A 26,445-nucleotide genomic window follows, 5' to 3' on the forward strand; every position below is an offset into this window, starting at 1 on the left:
CATCATTTTGTTACTTTTTTTTTATTTTCTACCCTGAGCGAACGACGCCTAACCTCAACTATTAAATGATCGATCACTCGCAGCATTTTTGTTTCACACACTGTGCCAGAACGGAGGTATCTTTCACGCTAGAAACTATTTTTTTTTTGTGCGAGAGTGGAAGCGGATAAGCGTCACGAAAAAACTGTGCTACATTTTAGCACAAAAATTAGACATTAAACGCAATGATAACAGTTGCTTGATTTCGAGAAATCTGGTAATTTCTTGTAGAAAGTTTATTTAAAAATAGCCCAGGGAGCACACTAATTTTGCAGGAGGCGGAGCTAACCAATAAATAAATAAATAATAAGCCCTCCAAGGTATCCATAAAAAAATTTACTTTTAAAATGTTGATCTTTATGCTTGTCTTCTAAGTACGAATTTTTACAAATTTTTTTAACTCCGTTGTTTCCAGCATTGACGGACCTTTAGAAATCGATATAAATTCGTTAATTGATTTTTTAGTAATTGAGCAGCTAATTTCTCTACCCGAATCACTATACGCCGGCTGCTGCTGAAAATTAGGTCAGAAAGCTATTTCAAGTGAACTACTAAAAGATAGGGAATCCAAATTTACAAAACGAAAGTACCAGGAATCCGTGCAAACCGATAAATACTTATGCGGTGTATGCTTCACGTTAGAATGATAGTAATTTTAGAAAATTCTTGAAACTGATGTTTTACTTAAAAATTACTAGGCAGTTATACCTATTCAGTGAATTTTTAGAATAATTGCCTTTACTTGTACTTTAAGTTTAGTGTATACACATTTTTTGCAATTAATTATGTCTTTACAGTGTTAACGGTTCACCGTGAGAGATAAAGTAAGCGCAATTAGTGAAATTAAAACAGTAACGTTACATTTCTATCCTGAATTTCGGATGCTCAAGGGTAAATATAATCAGATTAGTTAACTACGACGCGTAACGATGTAGTTAATAATTTTATTAACTTTTGAGCACCAAATATATAAATTGGTCAAGTCTTGAAGACTATAATACTCGACTTTCAGAATTACATTTTAAGCATGATCTCGGAGTGGGCTGTAAACAATACTAAATCTATTTAGAAAAATAAACAAAGCTTCCTTTAAGGTCTCAAAATCAGATTTTTTCGAATGACGAATACACAGTTTAAGAAATAAATGATTGTATAAAGATCAGACATCCTGTATAACACGTTGTTTTATTACGAATATTAGCGAACGACATTTCTGTAGTGATGCAAAACAAAGAAAGGAAATTCGAAAGAAAATTATGACATGATTTTAAAATTTATTTTCAATAAAAGTTTTATTTAGAAATTACTATTAAATGATTTGTATTGTGTGTCTGTCACAATTACATTTTAACTCTGTTTATTTGCTAATTATATTACATACTAATTTGACGCAGAAACAATTTGATATACTGTACAAAAAAAAATGTGTTACTATAAAGCTGTTAAGAAAAACACAGTGCATTAATAGTGAATATACCAAAGCATTACGCTTGGAAATGTTTGCCTCGGTTCTACTTCGATATTGTTCGTTTCTCGAAGGTAAATAATTCGGCATTTCTGAAACTTTAAAGTAAAGTCTGCATTAACAAAGTGAAAAGCTCTAGTTAGCGAGTAGTTTCCGCGGATTGTGCAAACTCTACTTCAACAATGTTCTGTGTAAAACGGACGTGCACTGAAAGAGTGACTGTAGTTGCAGCAGTCCAAGTCATGACAGGGGGATTTCCGATTATCAAGTTCGCTGTGCTTCTCAACCCCTTCATCCCTTAAATCCCTTAAATGGAAGCACGAGACTAGACTGTCTTAGTTCAATGAAAATTTTGAGGAGACTAACTAAATATAATATAAAATACCACTTTACTTTTCGAATGTCATTCATAAAAATCAATCTCGATGACGAAAAATTCTTGTATTCAGTATTCAGTCTTATATTTTTATTCAAATTAAAATGAAACATAAATTATAACAAAAAATAGCGCTATTCATTCTTCGTATTGATTAAGGCGCTATAGTTATAAAATCATTTTTAAACTAGCAATCTATAAAAATGATTACAGTAGAACTTCGATGATCCAAAATAATTTAAGCCGTTATTAGTTCTGCTAGAGTATGTTTTTACTCATTTTTACAATGAACTGTGTTGCAAATGGATCACCTCAAATGGAACTATTCGCGTGTAAAGCGTATTCAGATAACGTACAGAGTACTTAGTATAATTTCGTATATATAAACCGATATGTTCCAAATAATGTTTAATAATTTATTTATTTATTTATTAACAGTTATGAACTCTTTGGTACACAAAGTAGTCACATATCAAAGATGATATAATATTTAATTTAATTAAGCTCAAACTTATGGTTGGATATTAATGAAAAATAATTTCGCATATTTCGATGATCGGTGTTTTGCAATAATCTTTTAATAACAACTCGATTATTCGCTAAATATGGAAAGAATGAAGTACCATGTTTAACAGGCATCATAATAACGTAATATAAATAGGTGTTAAATAGAAATGATTTCAATGTTCTTCACGAGGATGAAGGTTTTTTAGTAGTTCTTACTATCGACCGAAAACGTGGGTATTAAAGCATGTATCTGAAAGGAGAGGAAGTGGATCTTGCTAAAAAAACGAATAAACAATGCAGACTAACTGGAATGCTTGAGAGACAGGAGAACATGCGGGAGACATGCAGCCGAGGTACTTTATTTTATTTGCATTTGCAGCGGGAATAAGGGAAATTAAAGCAAATATCGCAATGCAGCTGAGAAACTTCGAGATCGTTTTAGAAATATTTCGAAATTATTGGTAAGAATATTCTATTTGCAATAAAAAGAAGTACTTGAATAATGAAATATGATCTTTAAATAAACAGATGAAAGAGTAAAGTAATATTTTTCTGTATTACATTTAAGCGAATCGATTACTGTCATTAGTTTAAATAAATTGTGGCAATTTATACAAATAAATTGAATAAATTGCATGATTGAATTTATGAAAATTTAAAAACTTAAATAAGAGAAACAATTATTGAATTAATGTTACAACTGCATGATACTGAATACATTCCATAAAGTTTCTTCTTTGCAAAGGGTTCGATAATAATTTTAATGACATTCTTATTATAAAATAATAATACCTTTGGTAATATATGCCTTGCATTTCATTCTGTAAGTAATGTTAGATTCTATCTTCACGACTCAACGCAATTTAATATTTAACAAATGATTATTACTGGATACTCCATTTTTAGCATCGCAAGACTTCTATCTGACGTCAGAGAAGAAGTGGAGCGCCCTATTTTTCATCGAGTCTGACTATTTTATTAACAGTCTGACGCATTTCAAATTTATGCAGATCGCTGTACGCAGTAACAGAATACCAATTCGGGACGATTGTTTAGTGTAATTGTTAATTAGCTCCAGTATTTAAACAACTAAATGCATTTTATCATTTTATAATTAAGAATTCATACACAATGAAACTGCTGTTTAAATTCGAAAAACATTATGTTGCCTCTATTTTTTCTAGTGTGCATAGTACATTATATAAATTAAATTCATCGACAAACAGGACACGTCGTCCTAACTGTTTCTTATAAATTGTTATATTAGCATAACCTCGAGGGTGAGAAGCAAAATTTTTAAATTGTCAACGACCGACCATGACTGACGAAACATGGTACTGTAGGTGTACATGGATTTTTATAGGAATTTAAATGGAAACGTTAAATTACAGTAGATTTTTAATAGAGATTTAAATTATAATAGATTGTTAATAGAAATTTAAATTGTACTTAATTTTAAATACAGATAAAATTAATTATTATAGATGTTTTATACCAAATTTAATTATTATGAATTTTATTATAAATTTAAATTGTAATAGATTTTTAATATAAAATTTAATTATAATAAATATAATTTGTAGTAACTAATTAGATAATAGAAATAAGTCTAATAAGAAATATTTCTATTTTTCCATTGTACGTCTTTAATATCAGTTCCAAATCAATAATCAGTTTAAATCAGTAAAAGATTTTTACTTAATTAAACTTTTCCTTGAAATCTCAACTGCACCTCAATTAAATGATCTTTGTGTACGTCATAAGACTTCTTGAGAAAAGAACAAGCAAAGTGGACTGCTTGGATGAATTAAAACGAAACCCGTGTACATAACTCTTATAAAATATGATCATGGAAATGAAAAGAATTTATTAGATTTCGACGATTTATGTTAGTGGGAATATTGTTTTCATACTTCCCAGTTATATTTTTCGATATTGTCAATTGTTTAGTTTAGAAACTAGTTTCTTCGTTTGTTTTCCCCGTGTTACCAGAAATAATTAAGTTCCATTACAGGAACCTTCTTGTTAAAACAATTGATGCGAAGGTATTTTTCATTTTGTCCGCGAAATGGCATACATTATATAAATAAAGTATTTAAAAGTAACTTGCATATATTTGTTTAATAGACAAATTGTTTCGTATTAAAAATTATGTTCGTTAAATATTGTTTCTATGTTTTTAATAAGCCTTATGTTTGTCTTATGCACGCATTAGAAAGGATGTTTGCATACGTGTTCGCGTCCTTGTGCAATGAATACTACGAACGTTTCCTTGAAGCTTCAATTACATCATGCTTTTTAATTTCAACAATGTGGTAGCTGCGGTTAATTCATATATTTCGAACTCCATCATAGGAATAGATATAACGTTTGATGTAATGTAATTAAACCGTATTACTGACCATGTTGCAGAGGTAATTGCGATGCTTATATTTCGTCCAATTCCAGTTTAACATTTTATGTATGATTTATTTTTACAAACGAGGGTATGTTTTAATATTGGTGCAAAAGTATACGAACGAACACAAACAGTTCTGTAACAAGTCCATTAAACATCAATAAATAATTCATTAATCGATGACCAAGTCAGCATTCATGTTAAAAAAATCTTGTCTTCATCGTCGTATGATTATAAAATAGAATATTGTTTCCTATTAACATAGTTGTCACATTTAGTATAATTATATATTTCCAGCATCACCTTAAAATTATAATTTGAAAAATAATGAAAATAATACCATATAACGTAAATATTTTTGATATTTTGTTAAAATTATGCTAATCGACGATTATTTAACGGTGAATCCAAAATTGATAATTAACACTTCATCATAATCAATATAATTTAAGAATCTCTTTCACGGTTATTATCTAATAGAAAATTTTTTTTTCTCAGCTCCAATTCGGTATGAAACAGTCACAATTAATTATGTCGATAATAACCTTTCGGTCAGTATTGTATCAGCTTTCAACATTCCACTGCAATCTTCTGGTAAAAATGCTTTCGCAGGCGATCTTTCTTATTTGGTATTTTTCCCTGCGAGTAATTACAACGCGTTCAACTAATGTGAGCAATCAACCGTGCAAATAGAGCTCCGCTCGCTTCCAGCACGTGATTCCTGTTATTTGTCATCGGACTGTATCGGATAGACTGCATCGGGACGATTCATTACGGCGTTGCATGTGCAAACGATATACAAAAAGAAAGAAGGTGGCGCGCCGGATGCGTCAACGGCCACGCATACTTTTTCTTCGTTTTGAAACGCTTTTACGATAACGGCATGGCCACTGGCGAGCAAAAAAAAATAGCATCGGCCGTTCGATATTCCTTTACGTCGGCTGGCCGCTTCCGCCATTGTCCAGCAGAACTGATAGAAAAGAAGATTTGATTATACCCGGTGTATTGGAAATGCTGGTGCAAGTTGGAGTGTTATTGTAACTTGTTCGATACCATTGATACGTTTATGCTACTGGACAAAAGTGTTAGCATAAAAAGGTTAAATTATAAAGAGTTAAGTTAATAAGAAACACATGAAATCAGCACACGACGTGTTTATAAATATTTATATATATATATAAATGATTAATAATATAATTCTGATCTTATTAATATTATTATTAAGGGAATTTAAAACTGGAGAAGATTAAAAATATTATTCAATATTCTGATCTTATTAGTATTATTAAGGAAAAAAGGGTTCCAGTTGGCCTCTCGTTTTTATAATCGATGCAGAAAATTTCTGCTGTCCTCTTCAGATCCACATGTGATTTGAAATGAAATATAAATCTTTCTAGTTAATATCACATTCAATAAATAAATGCCACTTTCCCTGCACGCAATAAACAATCTAACCAAACGTAAACTTCTCTAGATTCCTAAAATTTTACATTTTCAAATACCGAATAATCAGAAACAACAGTCTCCAAAACAATCGAGAAGAATGCCATCATCGCGAATATAATGTATCATCGCGAACAATAAAGAATTCATTAAATCACTCCTCTAATAAAGAATGACTACTTCATACGATATTAATTGTTATTTTTATTCAGTGCACAAAGCATTCCATTGATAGTAACGTCGACGCTCGCAACACGTTCCGTGCGTTTTCAAACTGCCTCAAGGTGCCGCAATGAATCAAAATGGCGGCGAATGATTATCTCGAATTCAGGATATCCTGTGTACGTCATTGATATCCCTATCGATAATTCACGCGTGACTTATAGAGACGAATGCTAGGCTGATCTCGAAATAATGAGGTTTCAATTAGCCGGAAATAGATGTTCCTTCTTCCGATCGGGGCGTATCGGGATATTACGTAACGGTATACAGTCAGAGCCGGACTTCTCCTTTGATTTCAATATTCGTCCCAACACGGTAATCTATTACAGTGTCAGGAAGTAGTAGTCAACGATGGCGTGTTTGGTGCGCTGCCAAATTCACTTTCAAAGACATCCGCCGGCAAGCGACGAACGTGCGCCGCCATTTCTTTAACGTGCGAGCAAAACGACTGCTACCCTTTCCTGATTGGATAAATCTAATCGATGAAAATTATTCGGACGGATTTTCCGTACTTCCCTTTCGTATTGCCGGAATGTTTAATCAGCGTATATTAAGTACAACTTTCGATTTAATATTTATTCCCTGGAAGTTTGGCAATATCGTAATCGATAAATGTTTTACTTAGTGCTTACTTATAAAAGTATGATATAGTTAAAGTTAAACATTTTTCGTTATCCGAAATGATATTACCCTAGAGTTCTCTCAAAATTTATAATATAAATTTTATCTTTTAAAGTTTTCAATTTACATTTGTAAATGTTGAGATATACTGAATTCTATTATTATAATGTCCTTGCAGCTTTATTTTTACAATTTTTGTGTGTGATTTATTTAAAGTTGACGTTCCTTTTTTAATGTTGACAACCTCACAACATAGTCTGAAAATTTAGAATATTTCGTCGCTAGGAGATGGATATCTAAACTCGATGCAGACTAAGATTCGCTTGGATTCGCGTGAAGTGTTGTTAGTTTTATACAGAATTAACGAAAATAGCGATGTAAACAAATAGCCACGACTGTTTTGCTTCAAAAATAATCGTCACATACTGAGAATTGGCCGAGTTCCTTGAATACGACGGAAATACCCGACGCTTCTACATCCAACGAAAGGTATTCTACATAATTAATAATAAATAAATAAGTTAATAGCAAGCAGGGGTTATTTACTTATCAGATTATCTACAAAACACAGCACACGAGAAATATAAGATAAATGAATCGTGTTATATTTTTACAGACTTCGCAATTGATTTTGCAATGAATAAACGTAAAAGAAGTAACTCTTTCGACAGTAGTATAATTTATAGCCCTTTCAGTATCTCGTGAGTCATAAAATAAACGACGTTAGGTGTTGTAGTTTCGTCAGTCTTTCTGTGCATATATGAATCAGTAAAGTCAGTAATAAAAGTTTACGTAGATGACAAATTTCAAATTTCTTGAAAACTGTACATAACGATTATATTAAGTAACTGCTTCGCCGAAACTTGTTCACGAAAATTATTTTTGTTAAAGAAAATATTTGATGGAGCAAGCGTTAGTTCGAATACTTTCAGTTTGGATATTTATATTAGTTTGAATATTTGTATTTCCAAATTTCACTGGCCTTGAAATGTGTTTCCAAGTTTAACATACTGAACAACTTTTAAAACAACATAAGCAGGTTTCAATTTGTTTAATCGGGACACTGTAACCTAATTGAAACACCTTTGTTATAAATGCATAAAATCCACTGTCTATCAATAATCCTCGAAAGATTTTGATGATAACAAGAAGAAAGATATCATTGCATCATTATTGCCTCATGGTCCTTGTAAGTACCTGTTTTCGATTTAATAATTTTTCAATCGTTACAGAGTGTCCAATTTTTCGTGAATCATTCCGTCTGAAAGCAAATAAAAATCGTTGTATATCGTTTGTATAACTTCCTTTGTCAGCAACAGTATCAGGAAATAACAAATGAAAAACCACCGTGAAACAATAGAATTTACAACGGAAGTGAATAAAATCTGTTCGGACGCATTTGCAGACACAGCAGTGTAGCCACTTTCGGTCTCACGTTTTGACGTTGAATAATGTTTCTTGTTCCCATTTTTAAATCTACTTTGCTCAAGCTCTTTGGATGCACATTTCTGTACGTGCACCAAGGACACACGTTCTATCCTGTACGCCGCGCATGGACGTTGGTACGATATGTTTTGATTAAAGGGAAAAGCTCATAGGACGCTGTCGTGAAGCTCTTCTTATCGCGCGGAACTATGGAAGGGGCTTTGACATAGGATTTCGTACGTCGCCTCGGATGCCAGTAATTTACCGACAATGATTAGGACTTTGGTTTCAAAGTGGTTTTAGGCGGAAAACAGAGTATCCCTCGTTGCAGCAATTCACACACTGCTTCCAATGGATTTTTAAAAATACATAGTCCATTTTTATGATCACAAAGATTGAAATGCAGACATAATGTAACGTTGCTTTTGACTTTTTGGTTGTAAGCTGTTTGTTGGTAGAATTGCGTCTATTCTAACTGATACAATGGTAATTGTAACGAATTTAATTTGAAAAGGTATAAGGATATATAAATAATTATGATAATATAGCTGAACTAAAATTCGTGATGACGTGAAAAATAGAGAAACGCGTTAACAGACGATGAACTTATTTGATCCATCGGTTGATTAGATTTACGAGAACTCGGCCACATTTCTGAGCAAAATAGTGGCAGATATCGAGAAGTAAAATTTTAGATCATTTATAAGTAACAATTATCCGCCATCTTGTCTTTTCCTCTCGAAAAGAACATTCGAGTAACGGATTAAATCGAGTGCGATAATTTCAATGTAAAGATATTGATTTCTGGCAATCTTTCGCTCATAACAAAATATTGACAATATTGAATTTGATAAAACGTGAAGCATTACACCAACGTGGTACTATCTTCCTAGAGGAAATTATACGAAAAAATATATTTTAGGAATAAACAGTGTCTATGAACCGCTGTTTTTAAAAAAAATATTCCAGTCTTTCGTGATCAATCGTATTGAATGTGTACAATTGATTATAACAAACATTTTTATTTAAAGCATTCATATTACCTAAGTTATTTCATGCATTATAGTCTATAGAATATTTTGCAAGATTGTATCATATGATCATCGTCGAAATTGTTAGCATTTTCGAAATAATATATGCGGCGATGATGTTTTCGGGTAAATTTCTACCTATATCTATCGGGATTGTTCCTCTGCCAACATCAAACGCTATATCGGCTCTTGTCTAGCAACAAGTAGATATTTCCTGCTATATGTAAACGTTTGCACACCAGTATTCAGCTGAAACCGATAGTTACGCGACATTGAGTGCTAAATACTTTCGAGTTACGACCAACACTCCGACCGAAATTATCTATTTCATCGAAATATTATTTGTTAAATATTAAACTGTTAAATACGAAACTTCATATTCCTAAATCATGAGGAATAGTTCCAAACCGACAGCACACGTTTGACAATGTACGTTCGTACATTACTTACGTTGATAGCACAATGATTAACACTAAACCTACTGTGTCGATCAAATTGATAGGTTTCACAGTTTTTATTTCGATATTTCAAATAGACTGCAGATTTTTCTGCAAAACGAAAATATTCAGCAACTGTTGTAAAACACACGAGCAAATTTGCAACCATTTTTCTTGTCTTTAATGTTATTATATTAAAAGTAATATGTATATTGATTCATTTTAATTCTTGTAATCTTTTTCTTGTTTTAATGCATAAAATCCGTAGTCTACTTCTACATACAGAAAATTCAACGAAAACTCAGTCTTGATTCTATTCTAAAAGAAGACACATTAGTCACTTTATTTTTCAGATTAGGGAATAAGTTATAAGATTACAGTTCAGGAAAACAATTGGCGAATCTATTCAAGGAAGTCGATAAGTATGTAAATATACTTTTAATTTAACCCTTTCAATGGTTAGTTCGTACGCGACTCGCTATATTGTTTAATTTGTAATATTTATGACAAATTTTATCTGTCATGATTTTTATATGATTTATAATATGAATATGATGTAAGGATAAGCGATATATGATTTGATATACGAATATAATATAAAGTCGTAAAAATAATAGAAATAAATAATAAATAATACGAATATGATATAAAGTCGTAATAATAATTTTCTCTATTATATCTTATCATTCTAGTTAACGTTGAATAGGTAAACGCTAAATCTCAACATTTACATGTTGAGATCAAATATGATGATCATATTTGATGATCATGTTTCTAATATCATATAATGGATTAGCTTTCGTCGTGTACAGTGTATATGTATAATGTACAACTGTACATCTTTTTGGACATGTTGTTTATTAATGCACCGTTGATATTATACCATTACCATTGCCATCAATCTTGTAATAAGCTTTCCTCAACTTACGTATACGCGACATCACCCACCAGCATGTAAGTGCTCACGGGCTTAGGGGTTCCATTCTCTTCTTAACGCATACGTTTAACAGCCTACCACTGACAGTCCTAAATAATCCATCCCTACAACAAAATCTTCCTTACTGAAATACGAATTTCACCGGATCCCAGACAATTTTAGGATGAGCACAAATCAATCAAACACGACTTGTTCTCCAAATGTGCTCAAAACTCAAAATTACATAATTAATTATAGTCTATTCTTTACGGGATGACGAGAGTTCTAAATTATCCATATAAATTCTAATATAATTCATAATAAGATGCCGTAAGAACTTTAGTGGATGATGATTATCATGAAATCATACTGTAACATTGAATTAGATCATTTTGTTTGAGAAAATCTACTGAAAAATTTTATATTAAAGTTACAGGTTGATCATTCTTTAAAAATTTGTTTATCTTATTTTGAAGTGATAAATTGAATATTGAAGTATATATTATATATATTGAAGTATTGAAGTATAATTCTCTTGAAATATAATTTTATTTATCCCATGTACATCGTGAGTGTTCGATATTCAATACTTTGTCGATTAACAAGAATTGCTTGGTTTACTTATTTCTGAGTTACTGGTTATTCTCATGCTTTGCGTAAAAGAACTTTACGCTTATTTTGATTAGTACGGTGGCATTTTCAAACTCCGTGCATCTGCAAACATTTCTCAAAGCAGATTTGTTTTCCAGAGGTGGTTTTTATTTGAAGAAGTCAGGTAGTCTCTGCGGAGTAAATACTAAGCGCGTAGCTGGTCCAAGTAGGTTAGCGTTATACTTGTATGTACGTATGTTGGTGCACACTCGAAAGAGTTTCTGTTCAGTTTTATTTCGTCTTTTGATCGAAAATTGTATACAGGATAGTCGAATATTCATGATACAAACGGTGTCAGACAAATTTTATGGCTCGAAATAGGAGGAGAAGTAAAAATGAAATTACGTGGGTGGTCTTTTTTTAATGAAAATGTTGTTTCGCTACAATAGTGAACATTTTGTTAATTCTAAATTTAAAAAAATGTAGCTATTGTCAATTATTGTCCCCTATTACCAGGAGTAATTATTGAAAATATCGAAATGTAAAGATCTAAAAGTACTGACAATTCCAGTGATGGCAATTCCTAATTTTATATTAGTTTCGACTTCCATTTATTATAAATATGTAGCTATCTATGTAGCATAGTTTTATTTACTGGTATTTTGGCAACAGATTGTCTATGCATTCATGACAAAAATGAACACTTACAATATAAGAAAGTAAAAACGTTAGAAGAATGAAAAAAATACTATTGTACTATTTACAACTTACTAAAACAATTTAGAAGATAAGAAATTTTGTATATCTGATCAATTTAATTGATACAAAAAAAGAAGAACCTGCGATCCACTGATAACATGAAGCATTAAAACAAATAAATGCAACTTTGTAAGTGGATTTAAAGATCGCATCGATATAGTTAATAACATTCACTTTCGGAATTAGAAACTAAATAATTTTACAGTTCCACTTAACAGTACCAAAGTTTCCTCGATTGGAAGTAACATAAAAGTGCGCTAATTATTTCAACCTTCTCAACATCTTGGAACGAATTAAACGGTCATATCCGGTTAACGGGTAAAAAGGGGGAAGACAACGGTAATGAGATTATAGCTGGAAGAGCGACGATGAGTTGCGGCGAAGCTTTTCGCTGATTTCCGCGAGACTTCCTGGCCGAAGGCGCGGCACTAATCTCTTTGGCTGAAAGCCCGTCGTAAGGACCAACAGGGGCTGTCCGCTATACAACCAACGTCCATGGCGACGTCTGCCCAAAATTATCCGGTAGCTTTCCTGTAATCAACTCTTCCAACTCTACTTTCACAATAATTATTTTCAGCTCGTTGCTCGTCGCCTCGGCTGAATCGTAAGATCCTGCCGGATATTAAATATTTGGCGAATATTCTCGTAGAACTGGCCGAACTCCGAGAAAACGGCCGCGTATTAATTGAGAAAACGACAGATAAGATAATGAAAGTTTTTATGGTTTATTTAATCAATATCAGCTGATCATCTGAATTGTTTCCTGAAATGATCTTATTTTCTGGCAACGTTTTATTGCAGTAAATAATGAAAACTATACGTAACCTTCCTGTCTTAATTACATTAGTGGTTGTTTTGTGCTAATAGGAAAAATTTTTTTTTTTTAGAAAAACGCAGTCTTCAGAAAATCTTATCAGAGTTAGATGCGATTAACGAGGTTAACTAAAGAACTTCTTAACTCATTTTATTATGAAACAAGCATTTGAGTATGTAACTACTAAGTATATCGTCTATTTTAATATACTCATGTGTTGACGATTAAAATTTCTAACCAACAATCAGTGTTGATTGTAAATTTTGTAGTACCTTGGAAGATAAACTTCTAGACTTATAAAGTTTAAACAATATCACTAAATTAAGAACACAAGAAAAACGAAAAAATTTTAATATATGCAGTAATTAATTGTTTCAAGAAACCTTTCCTTTAATCTTCTTAGAGTTAAATATCTAGTTGTCAGCTTTCACTTATGAAAGTAAAAATCATGACCGAACGAATTATGAAATATACCTGAACAGTAGTGTACGAATACATTATTTCGCTCTATAATAAATTTTTTTCAAGCATTTTACAAACACTGAATCCAGACCAAACATGTAATTTTATTTTAACAAAATCTATCTTTAACGTGTGTAATCAAACAATTAAAAAACAATGCTAAAATGTGCCACATATATTGCGTCATTCTTTAAAACGCGGAAATACAATTTTTACAAAACTGCCAAAACACAGAAGCATATTGTTGAAACAACAATTTAATGTCGCACTTTTTATCCGCTATGAAATTTGCACAAGCAACAACACATATCACTTGCAGATAAATAATTCAGTGTTATCTATTGAAATCAGGCACAAGCATTTGCTGATCCAATGTAACCAATATTGAAGTCTTATTTTTTCACTAAGCTGTCTAAATCATGAAGCAAAAAGTAAAGCATAAAAGCTGCTTTTATTACATAGTATACTAATTATCCTACATCTCAAATTAACCAATCCCTTTGCATAACATAGCCATCTATATTAGGTGAACTACCTATGAAGAAGAAAGTGAAAAAACACACTCTGTTCTTACCTTGCTCGATGCGTTCCTTTTTCCTCCTCCTCGGTCTCTTCTTCTGTACTTTCTCCACATAATTAGAGGACGACGAGTCGTCGCATCCTGGCGTCTCCAGCCTTTCCTGCACTCTCCTTGCCTCTTCCTGTCGTTTCTTCAGCAGCTCGTAAACGCGTTTGAAGTAGTCCCTGGCGATGTCCTCGTTCGACTTATATGTCAGCAAGCCCTCGGTATTGGAACATCCAAAACTATCAAGCGATCCCTCGTCTATATCTACCTTCGAATCGCTCCCATCGCCGGTCCCTTCAGGGTCTTCGCTGCCGTCTACGATCTTAAACGTATCGCTTTTCTTCACGTTCGATCGCATATACAGTTCCCGGTAATCCTTAAAAGCCTCTTTCGGGATCGTGTTGTAACCACAGTCGGGCGAGTTCACGTTGTACGACCCGACCTCGTGACTCTTCACCTGGATCCTGGCGATCGTGGGATTCATCGAGTCTCCGACATCCCGATCGATAACCAGATAATTTTCTTGAAGGCTGGTGCTGGGTCTGTCGCTCGCCGAGTCGTCAAATGTTGCAGGAACCGCAACCGTGGAATCCTTCGAGCAATCCTCCGGGATCTCGTTTGTCCCGGTATTGTCGGGCCGCTTGAGCAACGGATTTACGCAATTCCGCGAGTTCTGACAGACCTTACAATCTCGAAAGGAGCACAGATCCGCTTGAAGGTCCTTCCACCTCGGCTTGCTCATAAAATCCTCCTCCTTCACCTCCCTTTCGGGGTCCCGTTGCAGCTTGCCTAACTTCTTCCTCACCTTGTAACCGCGCCAGGATTCGTCCACGTTGTCCTGGCTTCTGATGCGTCTCGGAGGATTTTCGAGATCCTGCTCCGAGTCCAGGCTGTTATTCGCCTGGCCCAATAACACGTCGCTCTTCGTCTTACGATAAAGTTTTCGCTTCTCCGAGCCCGACGATTCTCTTGTTTGAACTTTCGCTCGGTGATTTGCATCCGTGGTCTCCGACGCCTTCGAAACGCCGTCGCTTATCGACCGCTGATAAACTTTTTGTTTCAGCGAATCCTCGGAATGCGTCCTACCGTTCCTCGACCTCTCCCTCTCTCTTTCCTGCTGGCTGCTCGATATCTGCTTGTCCTTTTGGAGAGCCTCCGGGTTCGGCTCGAACCTGATAATGTTCGTCTCGCTGCGCACCTTGCGCGCCCGATAACCCCTCGGCTTCTCGTTCTGCCTGTAATCCGAATACCTCTTTCGGATCCCGTTCGCCGAGTCCTGTAGACGGTCGCATTGACTCGAGCTGGCCGACCGCTCCTGATCCATTTTCTGCTGGAGCTTCCTCTGCAGAAACGCCTTCACCTTCCTCAGTTCCTCATTCCTAATGCTACTTTTACCTCCTGCCGCCCACTGGCCCACTTCACTATTCACTTCCGTTCCGCTTCTTCCGGAAACGCTTGGCTCCTCCTCCCTGATCGCTTCGCGAAGACGCTTCAAACCGTCCTTGATTCTCCGATCTCTGACTTCGTCTTCGTTAATTGTCGACTCTGTCCTCCCGCTACCGGCTTCCTCCTCCTCCTCCACGTGCAGCAATCGCGGCAGCGTCTCGCTTTGACTCCTCAGGTAAGCCTTCATCTTCTTGCACCTCTCCTTGGCTATCTCCTCCGGACATTTACCGAACGTGCTCCTTGTTCTGAAGTCATCTATAATCTGTTGCCGCAAGTAATCGCCCAACGAGTACCTCTTCGGCATTATCTTCCCTTGTCCGTTCTGCTGCGTGGCCATCTGGGATAAGTCCGGTGCGCCAGAGTGTCTCTTCTTCCCTCGCTTCTCCTTCTCTTTCACGGTGACATCGCTCTTCGATTTCCGGGGCCTGTAACCGAACTCGCAGCTTCCGAACTTCGTGCTGAATCCGTCGATGTTTCGGTTCCCTTGCATGGGAACCGCAGAGTTCGAGGCAGAGGAGGACGAGAAAGATGAGGAAGCGGTAGGAATCTTCTCCACGGATTGTCTACCGGTTGGAAACTCCTCGTACGACTTGAGACCCTCTCGGAAGGACCCTCGCGCTTTTTGCGCTGTCCTGCCGGTCGTCTCCACCAGCAGCCGGCCATTTTTGTCCAGCAACTGGATCACCGGAACTGTATCCGCAGACGTGGTCAGTTCCCACTCCCAGTTTAAAGGTTTGTCCAGCTTCAATCTTATGACTGGCTCTTCGGCATCATTCGAAGATGACGAGTCCGGGTTCTCTGGACATGTGGTAGCTGTTATCGACGGGTAAACGCTCTTCATGGTTCTCGGTTGCGGAAACGAGAACGGTGCAGACAATAGTGTACTGAGAGTAGAATGACTTCTGCTATTCCCTGAATCATTAATATTAAAGCATTAGCTTGATCTCTTCGTTCTCTTCACCCGAGGTGGATACGTATAAGCTTCTTGACATTTGGTACTGTCATGTTTTTCTATAAATTCTCTGTGAAATCTCTTTCGATTTTAATCTCACACTGTTGGATAAAAGTATCGTAATAAGAATGGCGAATCCTCTCACTTCGTGTGGCATGAACATTTAATTATCCTCTTGCTCTCCTTGTTCTCTAGAACCAATTTTAATATCGACCTTTCTTCTTAACAATTGATACTACTATTTCTTCATTCAATTTATTTAATCTTCATTCAATCATTCGGTTTTATTGTACTTTCTCTTGTATCTTTTTTTATTTCTCTGTTTTCTTCGTCTGCTCAACTCTTTGTATTCTATGACACAATTCCAGTAGTCTAAATTAGGTACAGGTACAATTTGAGTATCAGAGGTAAAAAGAAGTTGTAGCTTTACTTTTACGACAAGCTGCGAAATTAAATTCATGCGATACCATGATGACTCTCAATTCTCGAACGTAAATATTCTATTTAAACACACACTTAGAAGAAAATATCTTTTAACAGACAACAATGTCGGACATTTACATCACTTTCGATAGCAAATGAGAAAATAATTCCGTCTGGTAATTGTTTCACCGTCCAAAGATCTTGTAAACTGGCGATTCTAGAACAAGTCATCAAGTTGCATTGTCAGTGCAATTCTTCGTGACACTGTCTTCATGACACTTTCACAAAACGTTGCTCTGAAAAATAATGACATTCGGAAAATCTCTTTGGATAAGGGACAATCGTTTCGATTCGACATTGTAGATACGTCGTCGCGACCGAAGCTCGTTTGTTCTTTCGATCGGTTTCGTTAATCAAACGTGCGCTGCATTTCGAATCGCGTCCTCGGACATGTTTGTTTGCTTATGGCAGCCTGTCCACGTTTCATTCCGCTCCACACTACACCGCATGTGTATTTCGCGCCGGTATGTATATGTATTCCGCACCCTCACCGAAACCAACGCGCGAGATATCCGCTGCACGAAACACTGGAACCGAGAATCATTCTTCGACGGAATCGAATGAATATTACATCGTTTACGTAACGTGACCTCAGATGTTTGGCAGCTTGTCAGAATCGAGGGAGTTCGACTTTGGAATGTTTCCGAAACGGTGTACCCCTGCCGTTTCGCTAACCTGCTTGGCTTGTGTATGCGGTTATTTTAATAATAATAATAATTTTATAATTGCGGTTGTTTAAATTTTCCCAAATTTACGTACAGGTTTCTACTTTGACTGCACAGAGAATAAGAAATATCGTTGGCCGTTCCATTCCTCTTGGAGCGAAAGTGTGTCGATATACAGATATTGTATCAGAAGTTACGCAAGAGCTTTCGAAGCTGCGAGGCAATGTGTTGTTTGTACTAATCGCGCGCAAAAAAGTTTGTTGACATGCTTCTTATGTATTTTCTGAAGTCGCCACCAAGATTTAGTTGTCATCTATTCTACCGCAGTTGCTTTCGTCCGAGATAGTGTTTACAAACATTGATAATGATGAAAACATTACGCGTTTATTAACACAGTTCGCAACAATTAATGTTTGTACTTGAACACTATCTCGGACGGATGGGACTGCGATAGAAAAAATAAACGACAACTAAATTCTTTACAAAGATGAACAAACTATAAAGTCGATTTTCTCGAAAATGGAGCCCTAATTTATTTACAATTTACAATTTCTCAATCGAACACCAAGAGGAATCAGAACACTCATTTTGACATAATAATAATAATTGATTGTACCCATTCAACATCCATTGTTCGTTAGATTTTGAACGAACTACACGACTCTGGCACTAGCTAGTGAAAGTTTCTATTTTAAAAAATCGCGCCAAGGTATTGGAATTAATATCTCTGTGATTTGAAGTCGCACTAAAGTTGGAAAACTCAGTCAGAGAGTAAACGATCAATAATGCAAGGAAACTGTTCCTAAAAAAGAATGACATTCCCCGGAGATTTGACCAAGTTCTCCGCTATGGGATCACAAATCACGAAACTCCGACCTGTCCCGGTTTCGATTGGACAGGAACGCGGCCGTCCCGTGAGCGACTGTATCTGTATGTACGCATCTCAAAATATCTTGGAAGACATAGCTCGAGGCCCTCCGAAACGAAAAAACTCGCTGCCACACATACCCGAGAGACCGGTGAATTCATTTACAGGGTTTCTGATAATTGATATCACCGACACTTGACCGGAGAAACTGCACCAAACACAAATTTCTCCGTTATCAGCATGAATCTGCAACAACTAGTACTAGTACATGAAAATATTTGATTTTATGTTTTTGGTAATCAACCCTTAAAAGTTCCAGTCATTTAAAATTAGATTTACGGAACAATAAAAGCAATTATTTTATATTACTTTATAAAAAGAACAAAAATATACAATATTTGTTCAAACTCTTAACAATTCTTATCACAGTTTGTCCAAAGAAACAAATTTTAATCAATTACCCATAAACGTATGTTTACAATGTCAATAATCGTAAACTAAGAAATCTGAAATTCGTCGTGTCAATGAAATGAGAATAAAATTTATGTCACAGAATAAGTTGTAAAATTTAATTTTTAGATCTAGATAAATAATCATTTCAATCTTCAAAACTAGGTAAAGTTCATACTGCAGTTTATTTATTAATTTTTCTTAATGTTAAACGCAATAGAAAGTAAATAAAAATATGCTGTTCTATTTTGTAACATTGATTTTGCAATCTACAAAAGTATGACAATGGAAAAGAAACTTTCACGGTCACTTTGGTTTCAAACTGTTTTATGTGCCATCGAAAATAGCAGGAGTGTTTTGAATCGTTAAGATAAATGAGACACTCTGCACATGACTCTGTATGCGAACGGAAACAAAAGGGACTAATGAGGTCGTTTTTTTCTGAAATAAGAATACGAACATTATCGAAGTTAACAGCCAGGGATAGGAGCTTCAAACTTTAACCCATTCAGAGCTAACGGAACAATGGGTCCCAGGTTGACTTTTACAAAAACTGCTGGGATATTTGCTCTCAAGAATAACTGTTTATCTGCAGCCCGGTACGTTCATCTTTCTTTTGTCAACACTGACGTCAGCTGCAACATAAAATTCCTTTGGGAAGGACTAATGGAACTCCGTATCCTGTTTTGAAAGAGATTCTTCTGTGCTTTGAAAGAAAAATATACCCTAGAACGATTAAACTAGATTCCCCAAACAGCAAAAACGTGTGTTTTTATTGTTTTTATTAAAACCACTATTATAAGGAAATCGTCGAATTTGTGAGTGAACCAAATTCTTGTTGATCATATAGGATGTCTCATTTCGATTCAAATAAAACTTGTCCTGTTTCGATAGGACCCCTATCAAAAATGAGATGTAAGTAATATACAGCTACATCTAATTAATACTAACGATCAAGTTAAACCCCAGTGACTCAGAAACATTAATATATGCAGCCATTTCTTTTAAAAACGTTTGACAACATGCTGTTAACATTTAACAGTTTGCTTATATTCGCCAGCGTCTACAATTCGAGTCGGATCACTTCACTGCGGATGTTTATGCAAATTCTCCTTTTGTATCCACATTTCATGAGAGATCAGTTATTTTCATTTCCAGCAGTAACAACATCGTCGAATAACGAAAAAAGGAACCTAGAACCGCATTGAATTCTTTTTAGCCTTGTGAGAGATTTGCTAATCGTGGAATACTCATATGTGGAATAGCTCAAACTGCATAAGCTAATTTGTTTTCGGACAATTCGTGTCGAATAAAACGTTGTTGCTAAAACTTGTGTCGATGATGTCAATGGAACCCGGTGACATGATAGGATGCACAGTAATCGATATTTCTTAAGAATGCATAAAAATTTGGAAAATACATATTCGTTTCAAAATGAGAAGATAAATTAGTTCGGGAGAGTTGAATCACTGATCATTATTTGTCGATATCTAGCTAAGCCCATAAAGATATATTGATAGATTTTCTATGATATAAAATACAATATCAAGTTTAAAGAGTGTGTTAAAGTATTTGAATCGCGTGTCACAAAGACTGAAAAATGTTTCAAAAAAATAATTCTCGACAATTACAACTACCAAACTTTAAATAATTGAATTTATTCGATCAATTTTCATTATAAAATGAAAACAGAAATTTTTATTAGAAAATTTCTCATGGAAATATTTTTACAATATCAGTAACTGTAACAGGAAACATTCGAATTTTGACCCGTCCAGCAGTTCTAGTTTTAATCAAGATAAATACAAAGCTGAAACAATGCATAACATTGGATACTGTAATAACAGATTTCAAGGAATAGTCGATAAAGAAATAATTACACGCAAATCTTTAGCATTATCTATATGATTATGTTAACACTTTTGACGTGACACAATTTTTTATCAGACTAAATAAGGTACTAGAGGGTGACGAAAATAATCGCGACAATATATCTTATCTTCTCTATTCCTTTTTCTTCATAATAAATTGTTTTCATTTTGAGTGACATTTAAGTGCACAGGCGTGGCAGTCAATGTATTAATATATTTGACCTATTTCTGAGATTCTAAAGTAATAGTGATTTTTGTAATGTGTGTAATTCGTCTTCTTTATCAGATTATAAACAATAGTGATTTTTATACGCTAACAGTACACACTAAATTTACCATTAACTATTTAATTACATGAAAAAAATTCATTCTCTCTACAAGATTCTAAGCAATATTAATTACTGTACACAGATGGTACACGCTATTACCATTATCTATGTGCTTACGTTAACAAAATCGTACCGTGTATAAGATTTTAAGGAATAGTAACCTTTGGACACAGATAGTGTTCAAAAGAACTCTTTTTTAAAAAGTCGACCATTGTGCAGTGCGGTGCAACGCGAAACAGCGAAATGAAGAGGGGTGGAGAATTGATCCATAGATCGCCGGGACGCGATTCGCGATCGAGCGACGCACCTCTGAATTCCGATTACGCGAGCACAGACCGCGACCCGTTCCGCGAACCAACCGTTTGATCGATCGATCGATCTATGTCGGTGTGGAGCATTGCGATCGTGGGACACGCTGCAAGCCAGCCACGGATTCACTGAGGGCGTCGCGCGCGGCTGCTTGGCGGCACCGGCGTGTAAACCAACGGTGGCGTCATACCGATCCGAAAATAAATCCCGCGGGATCCAATGGGTAGGATGCAGGAATGCTGGCACGTGGATTGTGTCACGAATATCATTCGCTGTTACGGTCCCATCTGTTCGCCCTTCCGTTAGATATGCGCACGCTCGTCTGGCAAAGTAGCAAGGCCCCTGAGCAGCGATGAGTAGCGATGGATGATCGATACTTATCGAGCCGATCGATGTTGCATGTCATCCCTTGCACCACAATATCTTTCATAGCTACGTTAACAGTAGGTTTACGGAACACTAAAAACAGCTATTTTATGTTGCTTCATGAAAATAACGAGCATATATTTATTCAGACTTTTAGCGACTTTTATTATAATATATGTCCAATGAAGAAAAATTGAATAAATTTCCCATAAATGTACTTTTATAATTCCAATAATCGTAAATAAAAGAAATGTACGTGTTAAAATAACGTGTTCCCTGAACCTAGTGTTAATTACGAATTCTTCGTCTTTAACCCCTTGTGCCTTACGATTTAAGTTCCACTACCCTGTGTCACAAATGACAACAAGATCGGCCAAGTTGTGCCAATCGCACACGACTTACGGAATGTAAATACACGTTTAATTATATTATCAAATATTATATTAAAAATGTCTAATCTTTTTTCGGTTACTCTTAACTGGTATAATTCCAGATTTTTGATTTATTATTCGTTTCATTCCGAATCCATTGCTCCGATAGTTGATGATTAATATGGTCTTCATAGATGTTATCATCCTTAGTAACTAATCGCTTTCGACGGTTTCATACAGGACGTACAAAATCACTACTGCCACTGTCACTGTCGGAAGTAGTTAACAAATCATTATTTGCAATATTAGCACAATTTTCACTGTCCTCATGATCACTAAATTTTCTTTATGCAGATATTTTTTAGAGGTATTTTTCTAATATGTCTAAGAAAATATATTTCAACGTGTGTACGAACGTGCCCAAAAATAACACGTAATTGAGACAAGATGACAACGACAAGATATGACCATGAGGCTGGCCCGAGTTGTTTACGTGGGGCCCAACCGATGCTTAACCTTTTAGGTACGGCTGAATTCTGCGCGAGGCTATTTCTCTGACCAGCAGAGTCTGATACTGAATATACAGCGTGTCCCAAAAATGTCTCGCAATCCGAAAGTGGCGGGTTACTCAGGCCATTTGAAGCAACTTTTTCCTTTACACAAATTTTCTCCGAGGCACCGTTAACGAGTTATTAACGAAAAACAGTGACGAATGAGAAGTGAGATATGCTGGCGCAAGGCGGCCGAGCCAATGAGCGAAACTGGGTTTCGACTGCTCGTTGGCTCGGTTGCCTCGCGCCAGCTAAGCTCGCGTAAGCCAACGTCGCCAGCGGTCGAGCGGTCGAATCCCAGCTCAGCTGGCACGAGGTGGCCGAGCCAACGGCGCCAGCGGTCGAGCGGTCGAATCCCAGTTCCGCCGATTAGCTCGGCCACCTAGCGCTAGGCGAGCTCGCCTCTCATTGGTCAGTGTTTTTCGTTAATAATTCGTAAACAAAGCCACGAGTTGCATTTTCGCTAAGGAAAAAGTTACTTCAAATGATCCCAGAAACTTCTCATTTCCGGATTGCGAGACATTTTTGGGACATCCTGTAGACTGTTGTAAATCGATGTGAAGACAAAAGAAGTGTGAGACAATGCATATGAAGACGATTATTTGATTCAAACGATGAGCGAGTGAGCTACTAGAGCAAGCCACTATAGTGGCGCGTCGTGCCTGAAAGGTTAATCACGAAAAGTTACTACGCCAAGAGTGGGTAAACGACTCTCGCCGCTGTGTGGGACTCATGCATATGCGTCACCTGCCCTCATTCCTTGCGTAGTGACTTTTCGTGACTGTACTGCCCGTGATATTCATTTCTGGCACGATTATCAATATTTTTACATTAAAGTAAAGGTTGGCATTCAATAAATATAAATTATCTTTCACACTTTTAAATCGATTAGCGACAAACAAGTGCTTGAACGAGACAATTTTTGTTTCTCGTATGTCCTCGTTCGCTTTCATTCCTAAATTTTGATAACAGAATACGGAAATTTTATTTCGATTTAGAAGAAACGGATAACATTCATATTTAGTAGATTATGTATGAAATCTTCATCACGAGTTTGACTCGTTATTGTAGTGCAATAGGTAAAGTTAGGTGAGGGAGCTGCATGCGATGCTCACGTTGCGTAGTTCTATCGAATTGATATACATATAAAAGTCGACGGTCATTTCGTAGTCACTTTCGAAATACAAAAGTCAATATTTTTGCCACATTCGAGATTTCGCTATTGCTGAAACTGACCACGATACAGTAGAACTCTATTTGCCTGCACTCCACTTGTATGAACGAGCTTGCAGTGATTTCTGAGCTTTTATTGTATAAAATGCGGTCGAACAGTAGATTCAGGTATATGAACGCAAATAGTAAAATATTATGTGATATTGCGTAAATAAAGGATTGTGTTTGAATAAATCATTGATACGATGTGTTATTATTTCTTTTACAAATTATGGATACGATATATCAGTTACAATTTGCAAATTTTGGTCTGGATAAACTTGGTACATGCTAAAGAGGTAGATGCCATCCGTGTAAAATGAATCGAAAATCTAGAGTGAAAATTTATTATATTTATGCTGCAGGAAAAACGCCGCATGTCACAATTTTAAACAATGTTTTATGCATGGATTGAGCTGTAGAATGTATAATTTATAAGTATGTATTACAAAAATCATAAAAACAAATTCTGTAGGCTCAAAAGAAAAGAACAGGGAAACATATAGCGAAACCGAAGATTCTTCTTGTATTGTTAATGCTACGAATTGAAACATCTACAAAGATGCAAATTTTTGTTATCACTATATCCATTATAAATTTGACGAGTGAAATCTCCCCTTTACAAGGATACCATAAAACATTATCTATGACTCTTTTAAGCTGTTTTATAGGATAGGGATAAGGAACAAGTTTGATCATGTGAAACACTCATAGTGTTCCTTGTAATACTGTAAATTTTAAATTTGTAATACTGTAATTTTCAAATTTGTAGTAGACGCAATTACGAAAAAAATTGTCCAATGTTTTTGCAGACGTTTCAATGTGTAGTACTTTTTAGAAAAATACGCGTCTTCAGATTCCCGCTATGTTATGCAAAAACATCGTCGAAAAAAATGATCGATAAATCGGAACAGCGTTAAAACAAGTCGAAGTGTTTCGATGGTTTCTCGAAAACCAGGAAGTCTGAATATTTTCGTGAACAATTATAGCAAGATTATCATGCTGAAGTGTAAACTGTTCCCTAATTATACTTTTACTCATAATCTATTCATAGTTTTTAAATTTCTATTGATAATTTTTTCATTTGTGAGTTGAACGTAATCCCCAACTTTCATTTTCCCATTCATAAATAAATATTTTTTGACATTGTTCCTACAATGTTCTCAGATTGATAGAATGAAAAGTGCAAAAATCCAGGGTTGCCATATTTATTATGTCACGTGAACAGATTTAGGTTAATAACATGATGTGATATGCATACGAGGGCAACTTATTAATTAATGTTAAGTTATGACCACATCTTGCGAGCTTAGCGACTCCCTCGTGCTTCTTCGAGTGTTTCTTTACAACACAAATAGACAGCACGCAAGGTACATAGTATGAGCCATCAGTTAGTGCGGAAGGAGCCATGTTATTTGGATTTGATATTGGTGCTGCCACATATACATGATACGTCGAAACGTAACGAATAATAGACTGCCAGGGACCTTTGATGTTGTCAAAAAAAGCCAACCATAGGACAATGGAATACTCGCACCGAAAAACCGAACGAAAGTCTGCTGCCAAAGTTTCATGCAAACCAACAGATATTTGCTACCGGAAACAGTTGGATATAGAAGGATCGATGCAGCAACCTTGTATTTTTCATGCGGACATTTATGAAACAGCGCGATTAACTGTTTTCTGAAACGTCGGTCGTATATTTTCAGTTTTTCAATATTTCAAAGCTGTTTTAAGTAGTTTATTGTACAGAAGATTTTCAAGTAGTTCAATTTCGAACAAGTTTTATCATTTCAAAATACATATATGTAAAGTTATTAATATCTTTAATAGTTAATAATATATTTAAATATGATGAAAAAAGTTTAAGTTTGTTTGCGATTAAAATTTGGTTTCAGTTTTTAGCTCTTATTCTACTTCAACGTAGAATGCTAGTGCTACTTAAACAGACATTGTTCAAACAGTAGTATAAGACTCAAAATATCTTTCCACAATTTAATACACTATTTTCTTTTAAAAAATTGATGTATTTATTAGAAACTTTCGTTCGAAATTACAAACTTGAAAAAGAAAGTAAAAGCGGATGAATGTAATTATAATTTATCACAGAAAATTCTGTCTAATTGGTTGATTTGCCTGAACAGGGTAGTGTCATACTTAAAGAATAGTTAATTTTACAAATCTCCCTTCACCGTTTAAATAATATACATCATTAACAGCAAGCGTTTAACTCGACTGGTTGAAAGTTTCGTGGCAAGTTTTATCAGCAGTTTCATTAGAAGTTTCCAGCTGTATGCATATAACGCGAAACTTGACGTGAGAATCTAGACTGCGCTAGAGGTGTTCCATGCATTCAAGCCTCGCAACATTGTTTGCCAAGACAAAGCCGCGCGTAGCCATCGCGGATCAATGGCCTATTGAAAATTTGTTTACATTCGATCACGGTAAACTACGGCCCATATACGTGCACAGATGCGCGCATGTATTTGGTCCTACACAGA

The 26,445-nt window shown here is 35.5% G+C and overlaps 1 protein-coding gene across 5 annotated transcripts in view; it reads right to left on the minus strand.

The window, feature by feature from the left end:
• Positions 1 to 26,445, minus strand: part of LOC117227272 (uncharacterized) — a 197,053-nt gene that overhangs the window by 152,845 nt on the left and 17,763 nt on the right. The window contains exons 1-2 of one of the 5 annotated variants that reach the window (XM_033482375.2): positions 21,443 to 21,576; positions 14,081 to 17,188 (exon numbers count right to left, since the gene is read on the minus strand). The exons of 2 other annotated variants lie outside the window; for them this stretch is intronic. In XM_033482375.2, coding sequence (XP_033338266.2) covers positions 14,081 to 16,358 — 2,278 coding nt within the window. In that variant the 5' untranslated portion in view covers positions 16,359 to 17,188; positions 21,443 to 21,576. Of the gene's footprint in view, positions 1 to 14,080; positions 17,451 to 21,442; positions 21,577 to 26,445 lie in introns of those variants that run through there. 2 more of the 5 variants (XM_033482378.2, XM_033482374.2) reach the window with 2 other exon arrangements.

The sequence above is a fragment of the Megalopta genalis genome, chromosome 6 (genome assembly GCF_051020955.1).
Source record: "Megalopta genalis isolate 19385.01 chromosome 6, iyMegGena1_principal, whole genome shotgun sequence".
Lineage (NCBI taxonomy): Eukaryota > Metazoa > Arthropoda > Insecta > Hymenoptera > Halictidae > Megalopta > Megalopta genalis.